This window comes from Hemiscyllium ocellatum, chromosome 22 (genome assembly GCF_020745735.1).
Source record: "Hemiscyllium ocellatum isolate sHemOce1 chromosome 22, sHemOce1.pat.X.cur, whole genome shotgun sequence".
Classification (NCBI taxonomy): Eukaryota; Metazoa; Chordata; class Chondrichthyes; order Orectolobiformes; family Hemiscylliidae; genus Hemiscyllium; species Hemiscyllium ocellatum.
The window spans coordinates 2,660,905-2,677,571 of NC_083422.1; the positions used below are offsets into that span (position 1 = coordinate 2,660,905).

Below are 16,667 nucleotides of genomic sequence, written 5' to 3' on the forward strand. Positions count from 1 at the left end.
TGCGGACCTGACCAGGTAGTCACAGAGGGAACGGTCTTTGCGGGTAAGCGGAAAAGGATGGGGAGGGAAATATATCCCTGGTGGTGGGGTCTTTTTAGAGGTGGCGGAAATGTCGGCGGATGATTTGGTTTATGCGAAGGTTTGTAGGGTGGAAGGTGAGCAACAGGGGCGTTCTGTCCTTGTTACGGTTGGAGGCGTGGCGTCTGAGGGCGGAGGTTGGATGTGGACGAGATGCGTTGGAGGGCATCTTTAACCATGTGGGAGGGGAAATTGCGGTCTCGAAAGGAGGAGACCATCTGGTGTGTTCTATGGTGGAACTGGTCCTCCTGGGAGCAGATACGGCAGAGGCGGAGGAATTGGGAATACGAGATGGCATTTTTGTAAGAGATAGGGTGGGAAGAGGTGTAATCCAGGTAGCTGTGGGAGTCGGTGAGTTTGTAAAAAATGTCAGTGTCAAGTCGGTTGTCATTAATGGAGATGGAGAGGTCCAGGAAGGGGAGGGAGGTGTCAGAGATGGTCCAGGTAAATTTAAGGTCAGGGTGGAATGTGTTGGTGAAGTTAATGAATTGCTCAACCTCCTCGCGGGAGCTCGAGGTGGCGCTAATGCAGTCATCAATGTAGCGGAGGAAGAGGTGGGGAGTGTGCCGGTGTAATTACGGAAGATCAACTGTTCTACATAGCCAACAAAGAGACAAACATAGCTGGGGCCCATACATGTGCCCATGGCTACCCCTTTGGTCTGGAGGAAGTGGGAGAATTCAAAGGAGAAATTGTTAAGCATGAGGACCAGTTCAGCCAAACAAATGAGAGTGTCGGTGGAAGGGTACACATCTCTTACTTGAACAAGAATGAGAAAACATTCTAAATTCCTCGCCCAAACGAAAGACCAAGACCTATAATCCACTCAGACCAGATGACAGCGAAATACATGCACCTCCCTAGAGTCGAAATGCCACTTGTTTCAGCGTAATCAGCCAATCTAAGACTGGAATGCACTACAAACCACCCCCACCTTCAAACTGGGCCTTAACCGCCCAGAGCTGAGAAGTATGTTGACCAACTGCTCTCAATCTCCGGAATCCTGATGAATCGACCGCCAACGGTACAACAACCCATTCCTTATTGGACGGTCAGACGGCCAATCAAATTCCGACCCATTCACGGCACTACACCATAATATGTATGTTCATTGGCGGATTAATGCGTGTCTGCTGATTGGTGGATGGTAGGCACTGCGATTGGTTGACGATAGTTTGGCCTGCCATTGGCTGATTGGTGCCGATCCTGTGATTGGCGGATGTGTGCGGACTTGGGGGAGGGGCTTCGAGCATAGCAAGATGGCGACTGCGGAGCCGGCGACAGTAGTAGAACCGGTGAGATCGGGTGGAGAGAGCGGAGTAATGGGGTTAGGTTGTCTGTTTGCGTGAGCTAGGGTGGGCCGGTAGTAGTTAGATTGGCTAGGATGGGAAGGTGGGGTTTAGAGCGGAGACTTGGCCCTGGTAATGGGTTGCAGCGGCTAGGCGGGAATGGAGTGTGGAGTAGCCGGGCCCTGGAGTAGAGGGCCCCGACTGCAGTGTATTGTAAGAACAGTCTAGGGAGGGATAAAGACCGTTGAATCGGAGGGTGGAGGGTACTCTGATCTTAAGTTATAGGATCGCTGGGTGGGTGCTACTGTTCTGGAACTGCCCGTGGCCTTTAGCTGGAGGGAGATGGTTCTGATAACTGTGCCAGTGTCATTGGGCAAAGGATTGGGCTGATGGGCAGGAATACCAAAGGAATTCAGCGATAATCGAAAATGGATCTTATGTGGTTATCGCAATATAGCAAATATTAATAACTTTACTTCAGTCGCTCTAAAGGTAACAGTGGAAATTGATTTAATTAAAATATGAATTCATTTATGAAAGAGGCCACTATAAATTCCATATAAATACATTAACTTCATGTAAGTTAAGATGGGAAGAGGTAACTGATTTTTAGATCAATTTACCTAATAATTATATTTATCAGAAATGAGGGTGAAATGGAGCAAGTCTAAGGAATAAGACTTTCCCTATTCCCTAGAATCTTCACTTGTGTAATTAAGCAAAAATTGAAAAGAATCAAAATGAAAGGTATTGCTCAAGCTCATTGAATTCTTTGGGTGCATCAGAGTAGAGGAGTTGCAGTAGAAAAAAGTAGATATATTTATTTCAAGTTCAGAATATCCCAAAGCATGGCTGCTTATTAACTACTTGGAAGCATAGGAAATGTGGCAGCTAATTTGCATAAACAATCAAGTCAGTTAATCAAAAATGTTGTAATGGCCTCAAAGTCATCATGGAGTCTTTTGTATTTGCCTCAATACTGATGTGTTGTTTTAACATCTCTTCCATGAAGTTACAGTATCCTTCAGTAATGCGCTAGAGTGTTTACCTAGATTTTTGTGAGATTTGAGCAGTATTTTACTTTGAGGCAAGAGTGCTACCTATTGAGTTGCACTGATGTACTGTGTAATGTAGTAAGTGTATCAAAAGACCAGTGATAAGTAATTGCAGAGCTAACTCTATTTAGGTCACGAAGCATGTGGAGTCAGAGCCAAGTACAGAGAAACAGAAATCAATGTATGTTTAAGGTGAGTTATGCAGACTGGGGAGTATTTTTTTTACCAGAACTCGTGCTGAAACTATTTATCATTTAAAATTTTTGGAACTTAGGAATTCAGGGGCTGGTATTGGGGTAGATTGAACTGAGTCAGGCAGGTTGGCTGAGTTTATGGATTTTAAATGTACGCTATATGAGCATTGCTAGGTAATTGGTCTGCATCTGGAATGTAACAGGCTAAAGGCTGTTGGGCAAGTTCACTCCGAGTAGGTGCATGGATTTGTATATCCAATTGTTGCTAGGCCAACTAAAGAAAAAGTTAATGCCAACAAGGATGAGGAAATACTCATGATATATCAAAGCTGACCCAGAGAGAATAAAGCTTGTCCATCAGTTTATAGGATGACTCTAATGTGTTTCTTCATAGTGCATGACAAAAATTTTTTGGGTTTTATGAACTTGCATAACCAAATGTGAGCCTTCGTGCCCAGGAGAATGATTTGTTGGGGGAGTCTTCTGTTGTAAGGAAGAAATAGAGTAGAGCTGATAACCGTGAGTGAAAATTCTGTAGCAAGAATTTACAGTTGTCTGAAGGTAATTATAAATTCAACAACCAATGCTACATAATCTGGGCAACAGTTATTTAATGAGTTCCGATTGAAGGATGTTGACTCTCCTGGGTTCGGGTGCATTGCACGAGAGTTCTTGGATCAAATATTTCAGAATGAAAAATGCATCTTGCATGTTTCAGCAGCTGGTGCCTTTCCTCTTGATTGAAATGATTCTGTTGAGGGCTGAGTTGAGGACAGGGATCTTGTTATGAGTTAGGTAGCATGTGAAATAATTTGTTGCAAAAAGTGACAGTTATCAGATATAGAATGTCTGTGGGCCAGAGTTTACATTTTGATCACCTGACTAGAGTGAAAAAATTATGGATTGGCAAGGATTAGGCTATTTGCCTATTCGCACCAATTTGTCACTTGTCAAAGGAATAAACACTAATAAATTGAAGTTCAGGTTGTCTGAGCAGTCACAGCAGACAACACCCAATATTTTTATCTTGGGTGCTTTTAAATCCTTACAGTCCACACTGCTGCAATTGTGAAATTCTAAATTGAAGGAATAGTCTTGGACAGGAACACCCTGTGATTCTATTGTAAGCTGCTGTCACAAGGAGTGACACTTTGTACAACATACATACAGAAGTAGAACGTTTAATTTCTTGAGGCTGTTCTATCATTCAGTGTAATCGTGGCTGATCGGCATCTTAACTCTACTCTAACAATCTTCTCTTTCCCTTTAAAGGAAATGTTAATCTCGGCTTTGAAATTTTCATTCTTTCTTTATCCCCTCTGCTGAGCCCATCAGAGCCTTTAGACACCTTAATTAGGTCACCCCTTAATAGTAACACTAAATGGGGCAAAGATATTCCCTGTGCTGTGCAATTGCATAGTAACCTGAAAGTTCCTGTGCTCAATCAGGCACTGTTCCAATACTCAGCACACAGTGCTGATAGTACAAAATTTAAAGAGCAGTGTGTTTAAGCAAATCAATCATGCAATCCAAAAATATTGAGACAAGTCTAGTCATTCCTGGTGATGAGCTTATGTTTGAAATGTGTAATCTCCTGCTCCTTGGATGCGCCTGACTGGAGTGCTAGAAAAGCACAGCCACTTTTTGACTCTAATCTCCAGCATCTGCAATCCTCACCTTCTCCTAGACGATTATGATGTTACTGCGAAACCTCTTCCAATGCCCATCTTGAAGTTTTCCTCCTCCCTCCACAAGGAGGAGAGCCTCTCTCTCACTGCATGCCATTATCCCCCACCCCCCGAGGTTGTCTCCTCTGCCTACCCTTAGCTCCACCCATCTCCCATTTGTCACAATCCCCTGGGGGGGGCCCTTATCCCTGATGAAAGCTTATGCTTGAAACGTCGACTCTCCAGCTCCTTGGATGCTGCCTGATCAGCTATGCTTTTCCAGCGCCACAGTACTTATTCTCATGAAATTAGCTTATTTTAATCCTGCTATCATCTTGATAAATGTTTACTCCTTCAAAATGTCTTCTCTTTAAAATGCAGTGTCTGAAGCTGCATTATGATGTAGATGGGGTGTAACTTAACTATAGCAATACTTCCAAATAAAATCAAAATGTTCTGTTTTGCTCTCCATGGATGCTACCAGACTTGTTGAGTTTCTCCAGCACTTTGTTTTAATAGCCAAATTTCCAGACGTTTATATTTCAGCTCCCTCAGGACAAAGGCCAACATGCCATTTGCCTCTCTCACTTTCTTTTGTACTTGTTCAGAGGCTTTTGGCTCTTTAAGCCTGCATCAACTAAAAATACTTCTATAGTGGCCCTTACTTGTCGCTCCTCCAGTTCCCAGCTTCTCAAAGCTTTCTTCAACCAAGGTTGAAGACTTTGTATTTTCACAACTTAATGAACTCCACACACTAGTTAATCTATCAATGTCTCTTTGCAGTTTAACCTGGGTTTCCTCCGGGTGCTCCGGTTTCCTCCCACAGTCCAAAGATGTGCGGGTCAGGTGAATTGGCCAAGCTAAATTGCCCGTAGTGTTAGGTAAGGGGTAAATGTAGGGGTATGGGTGGGTTGCGCTTCGGCGGGTCGGTGTGGACTTGTTGGGCCGAAGGGCCTGTTTCCACACTAAGTCTAATCTATCTACTTAACATAATGCTAGGAGAAAGTGACTGCAGATGCTGGAGATCAGAGTCAAAAAGTGTGGTGCTGGAAAAGCACAGCTAGTCAGGCAGAATCCGAGGAGCAGGAGAGTTGACATTTCAAGCATAAGCTGTTCATTGGTTTACGCTCAACGTTGACTCTCCTGCTCCTGGGATGCTGCCTGACCTGCTGCACTTTTTAACAGGTATTGAAAATTAATCTGATGCCCTTTGCCAGTATTTGGTTCACATTCCTCTAAACCCTTCCTATTCACCTATCCATCCAGATCCCCGTGTCTGCGTGGGTTTCCTCCCACAGGTCCAAAGATGTGCAGGTCAGGTGAATTGGCCATGCTAAATTGCCCATAGTGTTCGGTGCATTAGCCAGAGGGAAATGGGACTGGCTGGGTTAATCTTTGGAGGGTCGGTGTGGACGTTGGGCCGAAGGACCTGTTTCCACGCTGTAGGGAATCTAATCTAATCTAAATATTGTAATTGTACTAGTCTCTGCCACTGGCAGCCCATTCTTTACGTACACCACCTCTGTTTTTTAAAAAAAAATGCATCTTAAGTCTCTTTTAAATCTTTCCCCTCTAGCTTAAACCTATGCATCTAGTTTTGAACTCGCCAACCCTGACAAAAAGACCTTTGCCAATCATCCTATGCTTGCCCCTCATGATTTTATAAACCTCTATAAGATCACCCATCAGTCTGTAATGTTCCAGGGAAAATAGCCCCAGTCTATTCAGCCTCTCCATATAGCTCAAACCCTCCAATCCTGGCAACATCCTTGTAAAATCTTTTCTGAAACCTTTCAAATTTCACAACATCTTTCCTACAGCAGGGAGACCAGAACTGAATGCAATATTTCAATAGTGGCCTAGCCGATGTCAGGTACAGCCACAACATGTCATCCCAACTCCTATACTCAATGTACTGACCGATAAATGCAAGAGTATCAAACACCTTCACTACCCTGCCTACCTGTGACTCCATCCTCAGGGAACTATGAGTCTCCACTCCAAGGTCTCTCTTTTCAACAACACAGCTCAGGACTGTACTATTAAGTGTCTAAGTCCTGCCCTGATCTGCCTTATCAAAATGCAACAGCACACATTTATCGAAATTAAAGTTCATCTACCATTCCTTGGCCCATGAGATCAAGGTTGTGTTGATAACCTTCACTATCCACTATAGCATCAATTTTGGTGTCATCTGCAAAATTACTAACAATATCTCCTATATTCACGTCCAAATCATTTATGTAAGTGACAAGCAGTGGACCCAGCACTGATCCTTGTGGCACACCGCTGGTCACAGGCTCCAGTCTGTATAACAACCCTCCTCCACCACCTTCGGTCTCCTGCCTTCAAACCAGTTTTGTATTCAAATTGCTAGCACTCCCTGTATTCCATGTGATCTAACCTTGCTACCCAGTCTACTATGAGGAACCTTGTTGTCTATGGACTTCAGCAAGATATTCAATGTCCGTTGCTCTGCTTTGTCAATCTTCTTTGTCACTTCTTCAAAAAACCCGATCAAGTTAGTGAGGCATGATTTCTCACACGCGGTCATGTTGACTATTCTTAATCAGTCCTTGCCTTTTCAAATACATGTAAATCGTGCCCCTCAGAATTCCCTCTAACAGTTTACCCACCAGTGATGTCAGGCTCACCAGTCTGTAGTTCCCTGACTTTTCCTTACCACCTTAAATAGTGGCACTACATTTCTGCTTTCCAGTCTTCCAGCATCTCACTTGTTGCTATTGATATAAACATCTGAGCAAGGGACACAGCAATCAGTTCCGTAACTTCCTACAAAGTGAACATGTTATTGGTTTAGACATTTGAAATCAGAAGAGTATAAGGTCACTTAAAGACAGAGTGCTTTTCTGGGCTGAGAGATTGTGACAGTCCATGCCTGTGACTAGCTGAGGATTGATAATATGTAACCATTGGCTTGGTTGTGTTTTGATGTTAAGGCAATTGGACTCAAATTAAACTAATTAATTTAAATTATGCTCAGGATACCAAAACACACATTGAATTTGATTGGCACAGTATTGTCAATATGATGAGTCCGAGTCTTGGGGAGATTAAAAAAAGGTATTCAGAGCTAACTGCCAATTGAACATGAGAGCACATGTCATCTGAAAGGGGTCTCAATGCTGTCAAAGAAATCTCAGAAGTCTCCATCTATTAAAGGTACCAAGGAATTTTATGTAAAGACACTCTCAGTTTTAAAAAAGCATAGAGTTTGGCCGAGGGAGAAGACAACAGATTTAAAGGACAGAAGGAAACAGCAGATTCGGAAGGAAGGCAGCAGTCAAAAAACTGTATGGGATTTGAGATTACATTTAATGTTTAATAATTGTTATAGGAACATCATTTTTATAGAGTTAGGTCAGATAGTGATTAGTTAAGGAAAGGGGGTTTGGATTTGTTAATAGTTTTTGTTTAGTGTTCAATGTTCGAGTTAGGAAATCTTTTCTTTAAATAGTGGAAATCATCAGGAGTTTTCTTTCACTCTCTCTCACTTTTAACAGATTTGAGGTGAGTTTTTCTGGGGTGTTAATTTTATTTAGGTTCATCTGTGTCATAACAATTGGCTGAACCACCTTTGAATAGTGTCATAGGTTTTTCTTTGCATTGACTTAAACAGGCAGGTAAACTTTCAGTTTAATGGTCATCTGAAATTTATTTGAGACTAAAGCTTACTTTCATTCGTCCTCAATATTTTGTTTGTGACAGTAAAAGGTACAGTCTTGTACACGTAGCCTTGAGTATTGCTTAAAAATAACATTTCATTGGTTTTTCATCTTGTACTCGTCATGGCAATTCATAAGAATACCATGTAAAGGGAATTACATTTTGATCGATATGAACAGAGTACAGATTGCTTGACAAGTTGTCTCCGGAGACTTGGAGAATGCGTGCTTTTTGATTGGCAGTTAACTTCAGTTTAAAGGTAAACGAAGCAGGTTGGCTGTGTTCAAGGCATTACTCTTTCTGCCAAAGTTCAGATTTTTCCACATTATACTCAATTTACTGTACTTAGTCCCACTAGCTCAACCTTTCTACATCTATCTGCATCTTCCTGCTGTCATCTGCACAACATACTTCCTAGCCTACCTTTGTGTGATTTGTAAGTTCAACTGCTTTGCCTTTGCTTCCCTCATTTTTTTTTTAATTAAATCTATTTTTCTCATCACTGTTCAGAGGTATAATTACACACTTCTGGAGCAGGTGGGACTTGAACCTGGATATTCCGATCTAGGGCAGGAACATGATAGCCCCTCCTGCTCCCCTCATTTAAGTCATTGATGTAACTTGTGTAAAGCTGAGGCCCCTTCACAGACCCTTGCTATGGCTCTGAAATCTTGCAATGTAGTTGACTCTTAACAATATGTTGTCCTGGCCAGTGGTGCCTGCATCCTGTGAATGAATTTAAAAAGCATGAGCTCTTCTATTACGCCATAACTTTTCACATGGCATCATGTCAAATTTCCATCTGGAAATCCAAGTCTGCAGGCTTCCTTTTATCCACAGTGCAAGTTACTTCCTTGATGACCTCTAATAAATTGGTTAAATATCATTTCCCTTTCAGTAAACCCCATGGCGACTCTTCAAAATTACATTGAAGGTTTTTCAAATTGCCCAGTTCTAACTTCCTTAATGATTGTACATTTTCTCCATGGCAAAAATCAAACTAACCAGCCTGGAGCTTCCTGTTTTCAGCACCCTCACCCTTCATGAATAGAGAGGTTATTTTCGCTATATTGCAGTTTGATGGAACCTTCCCAGAACCTAGTGAACTTTGGAAAACTATTTCCAATGTTAGCATCCTCTCTTAAAATCCAGAGATGAAAGTCATTTATATTCTGAAGAGAGCTTGTTCATGGAGGTGACAGCATCAGGGTCTGGAGCCTGCCAGTGGCTGAGGCCCAAAGCAAGACTTTGGTTCTGGTGAACTCATGGGAGACTGGTTAGCAAGGTTAGGTCACATGGAATATAGGGTGAACTAGCCATTTTGATACAGAACTGGCTCAAGGGTAGAAGACAGACAGTGGTGGTGGAGGGTTGTTTTTCAGACTGCAGGCCTGTGAGCAATGATGTGCCACAAGGATCGGTGCTGGGTCCACTACTTCTTGTCATTTCTGTAAATAATTTTGATGTGAACATAGGAGGTATATTTAGTAAGTTTGCAGATGACACCAAAATTGGAGGTGTAGAGGACAGCAAAGAAGGTTACCTCGGAGTACAACAGGATCTTGATCAGATGGGCCAAACGGTTGAGGAGTGGCAGATGGGAGTTTTTTTTAGATAAATGTGAGGTGCTGCATTTAGAAAAGCGAATCAGAGCAGGACCTAGACACTTAATGGTAAGGTCCTGGGGAATATTACTGAACAAAGAGACCTTGGATTGCAGGTTCATAGTTCCTTGAAAGTAGAATCGCAGGTAGACAAGATAGTGAAGAAGGCATTTGGTATGCTTTCCTTTATTGGTTAGAGCATTGGGTATAGGAATTGGGAGGTCATGTTGCTGCTGTATAGGACATTGGTTAGGCCGCTTTGGAATATTGTGTGCAATCCTGGTGTCCTCCCAGAAGAATGTTGTGAAACTTAAAAGGGTTCAGAAAAGATTTACAAGGATGTTGCCAGACATGGAGGAACTATATAAGGAGAGGCTGAACAGGTTGGGTTTTTTTTCTCTGGAGCATCGGACGCTGAGGGGTGACCTTATAGAGATTTATAAATCATGAGGGGCATGGATAGGATAAATAACCAAGGTCTTTTCCCTGGGGTCGAGGAGTCCAGAACGAGAGGGCATAGTTCTAGGGTGAGAGGGTAAAGAGACCTAAGGAGCAACCTTTTCACACAGGGTGGTGCATGTGTGGAATGAGCTGCCAGAGGAAGTGGTGGCGGTTAGTACAATTGCAACATTTAAAAGGCACATGGATAAGTATATAAATAGGAAGGGCTTAGACAGATATGGGCCAGGTGCTGGCAAATTAAACTAGATTAGGTTGGAATATCTGTTCGGCATGGACGAGTTGGACTGAAGGGTCTGTTTCCGTGCTCTACATCGTTATGACTCTATAACTGGGCAGAACCAGAACAGTTGGTGGCAAGGTTGCTGGTGAGGCTGGATGACACTCTGGTCAGTGGCGAAACCGTAGCATGGAGGAAAGATTGAACCTTGTGGGAAAAGCCCAGCACAGAGCATCTGCAGATCCAAAGCTAAAAGACTAATGCTGAACTTCTAACTTATTTCTTTATCTTTCTACTTTATATCCGTAAGATTTTGTACCGAAGATTGCGTCAGGGATGGTGACTTTGTACACTTTTCGTTGTACTCCTGTATCCCTGTACTTGAGTACAGGTGGCCATAAAACTTAATTCTAATTCAATTTCTGAGGACTCATCAACCTGCAGTTCTATTGGTTTGTGCAGTGCCACTTCTCTAATGATGGTATTTCCTCCACTTTGCAAGCCATGTTCTCAAATAACAAGTATTGTAAAGATTCATAACATACTGTTGTTTTTGTCAAATTATGAAGTGGCCAATTGGTCAGCTGTAATGATGCTTTGTGGATTGGCTTATCAATATGTTGTGGTGATCAAGTAAAAGGGCACTGGAGGCTGCAATATCTTAATGCATGACTTTATGAAACTCTCACATTTTTGTCTTTATACCAACATGGTTACCTTACAAACTTTGTAAAGGTGATGTTTGTACTTCTCTCAGTATGCTCTAACTATCACAATTTATTTTCCAGCAAGAAGTACCTGAGGTCCTGGAAGCTGATTCAGCAGCAGCACCAGAAGTGTGTCCTGAAACTGTAAGCCAGGATCAATACCTAAAACATCCTCTCCAAAACAGGTCAGTTTGAATCTGTGCACTAGGGATGGGCAAGTGCTTTTGCAGCAATTTGGGGATGTGATAAATGGGTTCAAGGGCTGCACCTAACTTAGTGTTTTGTATCTAGTGTTAGATGAGCTTGAGGCTCTTTTGGAAATTGGCGGATACGATATTGTGGGGATAACTGAGACGTGGCTTCAAGTGGACAGGGCCTGGGAAATGAATATTCAAGGCTACACGTGCTATCGTAAGGACAGACTGACAGGCAGAGGGGGTGGGGTGGCCTTGTTGGTAAGGGAGAATATTCAGTCCCTTGACTCAGGGGGATGTAGAGTCAGTGTGGATAGAGCTGCGAAATACTAAGGTAAAAAGACCCTCTTGGGAGTCATCTACAGGCCACCAAACAGTAGTCTGGATATCGGATGTAAGATGAATCAGGAGCTGAAATTGGCCTGTCGCAAATATGTTACTACAGTTGTTATGGGGGATTTTAACATGCAGGTAGACAAGGAGAATCAGGATGGTATTGGACCTCAAGAGACTTTGTGGAGTGCCTCAGAGATGGATTCTTAGAGCAGCTGGTGCTGGAGCCGACCAGGGAAAGGCAATTCTGGATCTGGTATTGTGTAACGAACCAGAATTGGTCAGAGACCTCGAAGTGAAGGAGCCATTGGGAAGTAGTGACCATAATACATTAAGCTTCAATCTGCAATTTGAGAGGGAGAGGGGACAGTCGGAAGTGACAGTACTTCTGTTGAATAAAGGGAACTATGGAGCTATGAGGGAGGAGCTGGCCAAAGTTCAATGGTGCAATACCTTAGCAGGGATGACCGTGGAGGAACAATGGTGGATATTTCTGTGTATAATGCAGAAGTTGCAGGATCAGTTCATTCCTAAAAGGAAAAAGATCCCAGGAGGAGGCATGGGCGGCCATGGCTGACGAGGGAAGTTAAGAAACATATAAAGTTAAAAGAGAAAAAGTATAACATGGCAAAGATAAGTGGGAAAACAGAGGACTGGGAAGCTTTTAAAGAACAACAGAGGATTACTAAGAAGGAAATATGCAGAGGGAAAATGAGGTACGAAGGTAAACTAGCCAATAATATAAAGGAGGAGAGTAAAAGCTTTTTTAAGTATGTGCAAGGCAAAAAAATGGTTGGGACTAAAATTGGACCCTTGAAGACAGAAACAGGGGAATATATTACGGGGAACAAAGAAATGGCAAAAGAATTAAATGGGTACTTCAGATCTGTGTTCACTGGGGAAGACACAAGCAATCTCCTTGAGGTAACAGTGGCTGAAGGGCCTGAACTTAAGGGAATCTATATTTCCCAGGATTTGGTGTTGGAGAGACTGTTAGGTCTCCGGGGCCTGATGGTCTACATCCCAGGGTACTGAAGGAGATGGCTCGGGAAATCGTGGATGCGTTGGTGGTTATTTTCCAGAGTTCAATAGATTCGGGGTTGGTTCCTGAGGATTGGAGGGTGGCTAATGTTATACCACTTTTTAAGAAAGGTGGGAGAGAGAAAGCAGGAAATTATAGACCAGTTAGTCTGACCTCAGTGGTGGGAAAGATGCTGGAGTCTATTGTAAAGGATGAAATTACGGCACATCTGGATAGTAGTAACATGATAGGACAGAGTCAGCATGGATTTATGAAGGGGAAATCATGCTTGACTAATCTTCTGGAATTTTTTGAGGATGTAACTCTGAAGATGGACAAGGGAGATCCAGTAGATGTAGATGTACCTGGACTTTCAGAAAGCTTTTGATAAAGTCCCACACAGGACGTTAATGAGTAAAATTAGGGCGCATGGTATTGGGGGCAAAGTACTAGATTGGATTGAAAAGTGATTGGCTGACAGGAAACAAAGGGTAGTGATAAACGGCTCCATTTCAGAATGGCAGGCAGTGACCAGTGGGGTACCGCAGGGATCCGTGCTGGGACCACAGCTTTTTACAATATATGTTAATGATATAGAAGATGGTATCAGCAATAACATTAGCAAATTTGCTGATGATACAAAGCTGGATGGCAGGGTGAAATGTGATGAGGATGTTAGGAGATTACAGGGTGACCTGGACAAGTTAGGTGAGTGGGCAGGTGCATGGCAGATGCAGTTTAATGTGGATATCCACTTTGGTGGCAAGAACAGGAAGGCAGATTACTACCTCAATGGAATCAATTTAGGTAAAGGGGCAGTACAGAGAGATCTGGGTGTTCTTCTACACCAGTCAATGAAGGCAAGCATGCAGGTACAGCAGGTAGTGAAGAAGGCTAATAGCATGCTGGCCTTCATAACAACAGAGATTGAGTATAGAAGCAAACAGGTGCTTCTGCAGCTGTACAGGGCCCTGGTGAGACCACACCTGGAGTACTTTGTGCAGTTCTGGTCTCCAAATTTGAGGAAAGACATTCTGGCTATTGAGGGAGTGCAGCGTAGGCTCACGAGGTCAATTCCTGGAATGGCGGGATTACCTTACACTGAAAGACTGAAGCGACTGGGCTTGTATACCCTTGAGTTTAGAAGACTGAGAGGGGATCTGATTGAGACATATAAGATTATGAAAGGATTGGGCACTCTGGCAACAGGAAGCATGTTTCCGCTGATGGGTGAGTGCCGAACCAGAGGACACAGCTTAAAAATACCGGGTAAACCATTTAGGACAGAGGTGAGGAGAAACTTCTTTACCCAGAGAGTGGTGGCTGTGTGGAATGCTCTGCCCCAGAGGGCAGTGGAGGCCCAGTCTCTGGATTAATTTAAGAAAGAGTTGGATAGAGCTCTCAAAGATAGTGGAATCAAGGGTTATGGAGATAAGGCAGGAAGAGGATACTGATTAGGAATGATCAGCCATGATCATATTGAATGGCGGTACAAGTTCGAAGGGCTGAATGGCCTACTCCTGCACCTATTGTCGAATATAAAGTGAAATGTTAAATATGTACGAGATCTGAGTTGGGGGTGCAGTAACAGCTTTATGTACAGTTTGGAAGCCTTTTATGGGAATTTCAGAAATTTGCAGCATGGAAAGCAGCCATTAATTCTGTCATGAGTCTGAGTCTTTGAAAGAACAGTGGTCTTAGTCCCATACAGCCAGCTTTCTGTCCCTAGCCCTGTAAGTTATTCCATCTTCAAGTAACTATCCAACTTCCTTTGCAATTCCCAATGGAATTGATATTCGTGACCTTTCCACAAGAGCGCTCCAGATCCAGACAACTTGTCAGATCATTTGTGTCCAAGATATTTTGCCGTTGATGTTATACCTATGCCTGTCTGACCAGGGGAACAGCCATTCTCTATCATTTCAAAATGTCTGCTTGTCTTGGAAACCTCTGTTAGACTATCTCTTGGCATTCCCAAGTTTCTTTTTTTTCTACCTTTCTTCAGAGATAAATTCGTCATTGCTTGTAAGTCTCAGTTCTTCTCTGGTTTCTAAGATTTTCCATCTTTCTGGCAGTGTGCTGTTGATCTCAGTATTTCAGCTAAGGCCTGGCTAGTGATTTATGAAGTTTGAGTACAGTTTCATTGCTTTAATCTGTGTATAACCCAAGTAAACTACATAATCTTCATTTACATTTTCAACTTGGCTTGCCATCTTTAAGGATTTGTGTATATGGACCTCAACGTCTCCTTGCCTGTTTACCTTTTTAAAGTGTCCCATTTATTCTATATTTGATTTATAGTTCTTAACTCTATTTACTCCATGCTCCTGTGCATTTCAGTATATTGTCTGTCATTCTGAAATCTGCAGTTATTCTCATTCACTTCTACGTTGCCAAGTTTCACATCATCTGCAAATTATATAATGCTCCTCACTATAAATGACTTTGTTCTATATTGACCTGGACCTGAAAATTGATCGTTGGAACAGGACTGCAAAGCTTCCTTTGCTTTGTCACTGTCGATTCCACACCCATATTGCATATCTCCTTAATTCCATGAGATTTCACTTTCTTAAGTCTATTTTCTGTCACTCTTGTCCAATGCCTTCAGAAAATCAGTATGTACAACAATCGATCAGTTTTTTTTTTGATACCTGATCGAAATAATTTTGTCACGTTCGTCAACATAACTGGTCTTTAACAAATCCGGGCTCAATTAATCTCTTCCTTTCCAAATGAAAGTTTAATGTATCCCTGAATGCTTCTCCCAAAGCCAGTGTGGCATGTAGTTTCTTATCTTGAAAGTTGGTAACCACTCCTTTAAAGTTTGTGATGGACAAGTTTGCTATTTCTCGATGCACTACCATGATTTAAGCCACTTGAAAATCTAGGGCATGACCTGAAACAACTGGCAGTTCTTTCTGCATGAATGATTTTCTAGAATTTAAGGAGTGTCAGGTCTTCCCACAGAGAAAAGGATGTGCACAGCATGTTGACCCAGTCACCTCTTGATCACTTCATGATCACTAAAACAGTTGACACTGACCCACGAAACTGACACGGAGCTCTCAGAAACTGAGTTGTGAAACTGAGTTAAGAAAGCATTTAAGGAAAAAAAAGCACAAGAATTGGTATCTTATCAGTTTGAAATGTGATGCATACTGCCTTCGAGTTAGTAAACAACAATGGTAACAAAATAAGCTGTACAAGTAAAAAGAGATTACTTACAGTGTGGAAACAGGCCCTTCGGCCCAACAAGTCCACACCGACCCGCCTAAGCGCAACCCACCCAGATCCATTCCCCTACATTTACCCCATCACCTAACACTACAGTCAATTTAGCATGGCCAGTTCACCTAACCTGCACATTTTTTGGACTGTGGGAGGAAACCGGTGCCCCCAGAGGAAACCCACGCAGATACGGGGAGAATGTGCAAACTCCACACAGTCAGTCACCTGAGGTGGGAAATGAACCCAGGTCTCTGACGCTGTGAGGCAACAGTGCTAACCACTGTGCCACCGTGCCGTTCCTCTGATACATATCTACCAATGCTCTGTGACAATGACTCCACTTCTGAATTTCTTTCTTGACTGTTAATGCTCTGACTCAGTTGCACTCTGCCTTGCTTTCTCCAATCTCACTGACACTCTGGTTCTTCCACTTTATTTGTTGTCCTTTTGCATGGTTTCCCTTAGGATATAGTAATAGAGGCTTAGAGTGCAAGAGCATGCAGCGACAGCTGAACTAGTATGAGACACGAGTTCAGCCTCAAATGTAGCACTACGTCCAGGTCTGGCCACTGAAGTTTAGCGAGGACTTGTAGGCTTGGATTAAGTGGAGGAATGATCCATGAGAATAGTCCTAGAGATGAAGAACTCTGTTAAGTTGACTGTCAGAAAAGAATGATATAAAAAATTTGTGGAAATGTTTGCTATTGATTCACTGGAATCTTACCAGAAATGGAGGGCCACAGTTATGTAATCTCTATGCTTCTGCTTTGTTACAGATGGGCTTTATGGTATTTTAAAAATGACAAGACCAAAAGTTGGACAGAGAATTTGAGACTTATTGCTAAATTTGATACGGTTGAAGACTTTTGGGCGTAAGTATGATTTGCATAATGTACATTGAATAGATGGCATGAATTTGAGCTGAATG

At 42.6% G+C, this 16,667-nt stretch overlaps 1 protein-coding gene across 2 annotated transcripts in view; it reads left to right on the forward strand.

Annotated features, from left to right (window-relative positions):
* Positions 1-1,318: 1,318 nt before the first annotated feature.
* Positions 1,319-16,667, forward strand: part of eif4e1c (eukaryotic translation initiation factor 4E family member 1c) — a 30,059-nt gene continuing 14,710 nt past the window's right edge. Inside the window, exons 1-4 of one of the 2 annotated variants that reach the window (XM_060842301.1) lie at positions 1,334-1,373; positions 2,554-2,614; positions 11,042-11,145; positions 16,516-16,611. In XM_060842301.1, coding sequence (XP_060698284.1) covers positions 2,564-2,614; positions 11,042-11,145; positions 16,516-16,611 — 251 coding nt within the window. In that variant the 5' untranslated portion in view covers positions 1,334-1,373; positions 2,554-2,563. Of the gene's footprint in view, positions 1,374-2,553; positions 2,615-11,041; positions 11,146-16,515; positions 16,612-16,667 lie in introns of both variants that reach the window. The other variant, XM_060842302.1, reaches the window with a different exon arrangement.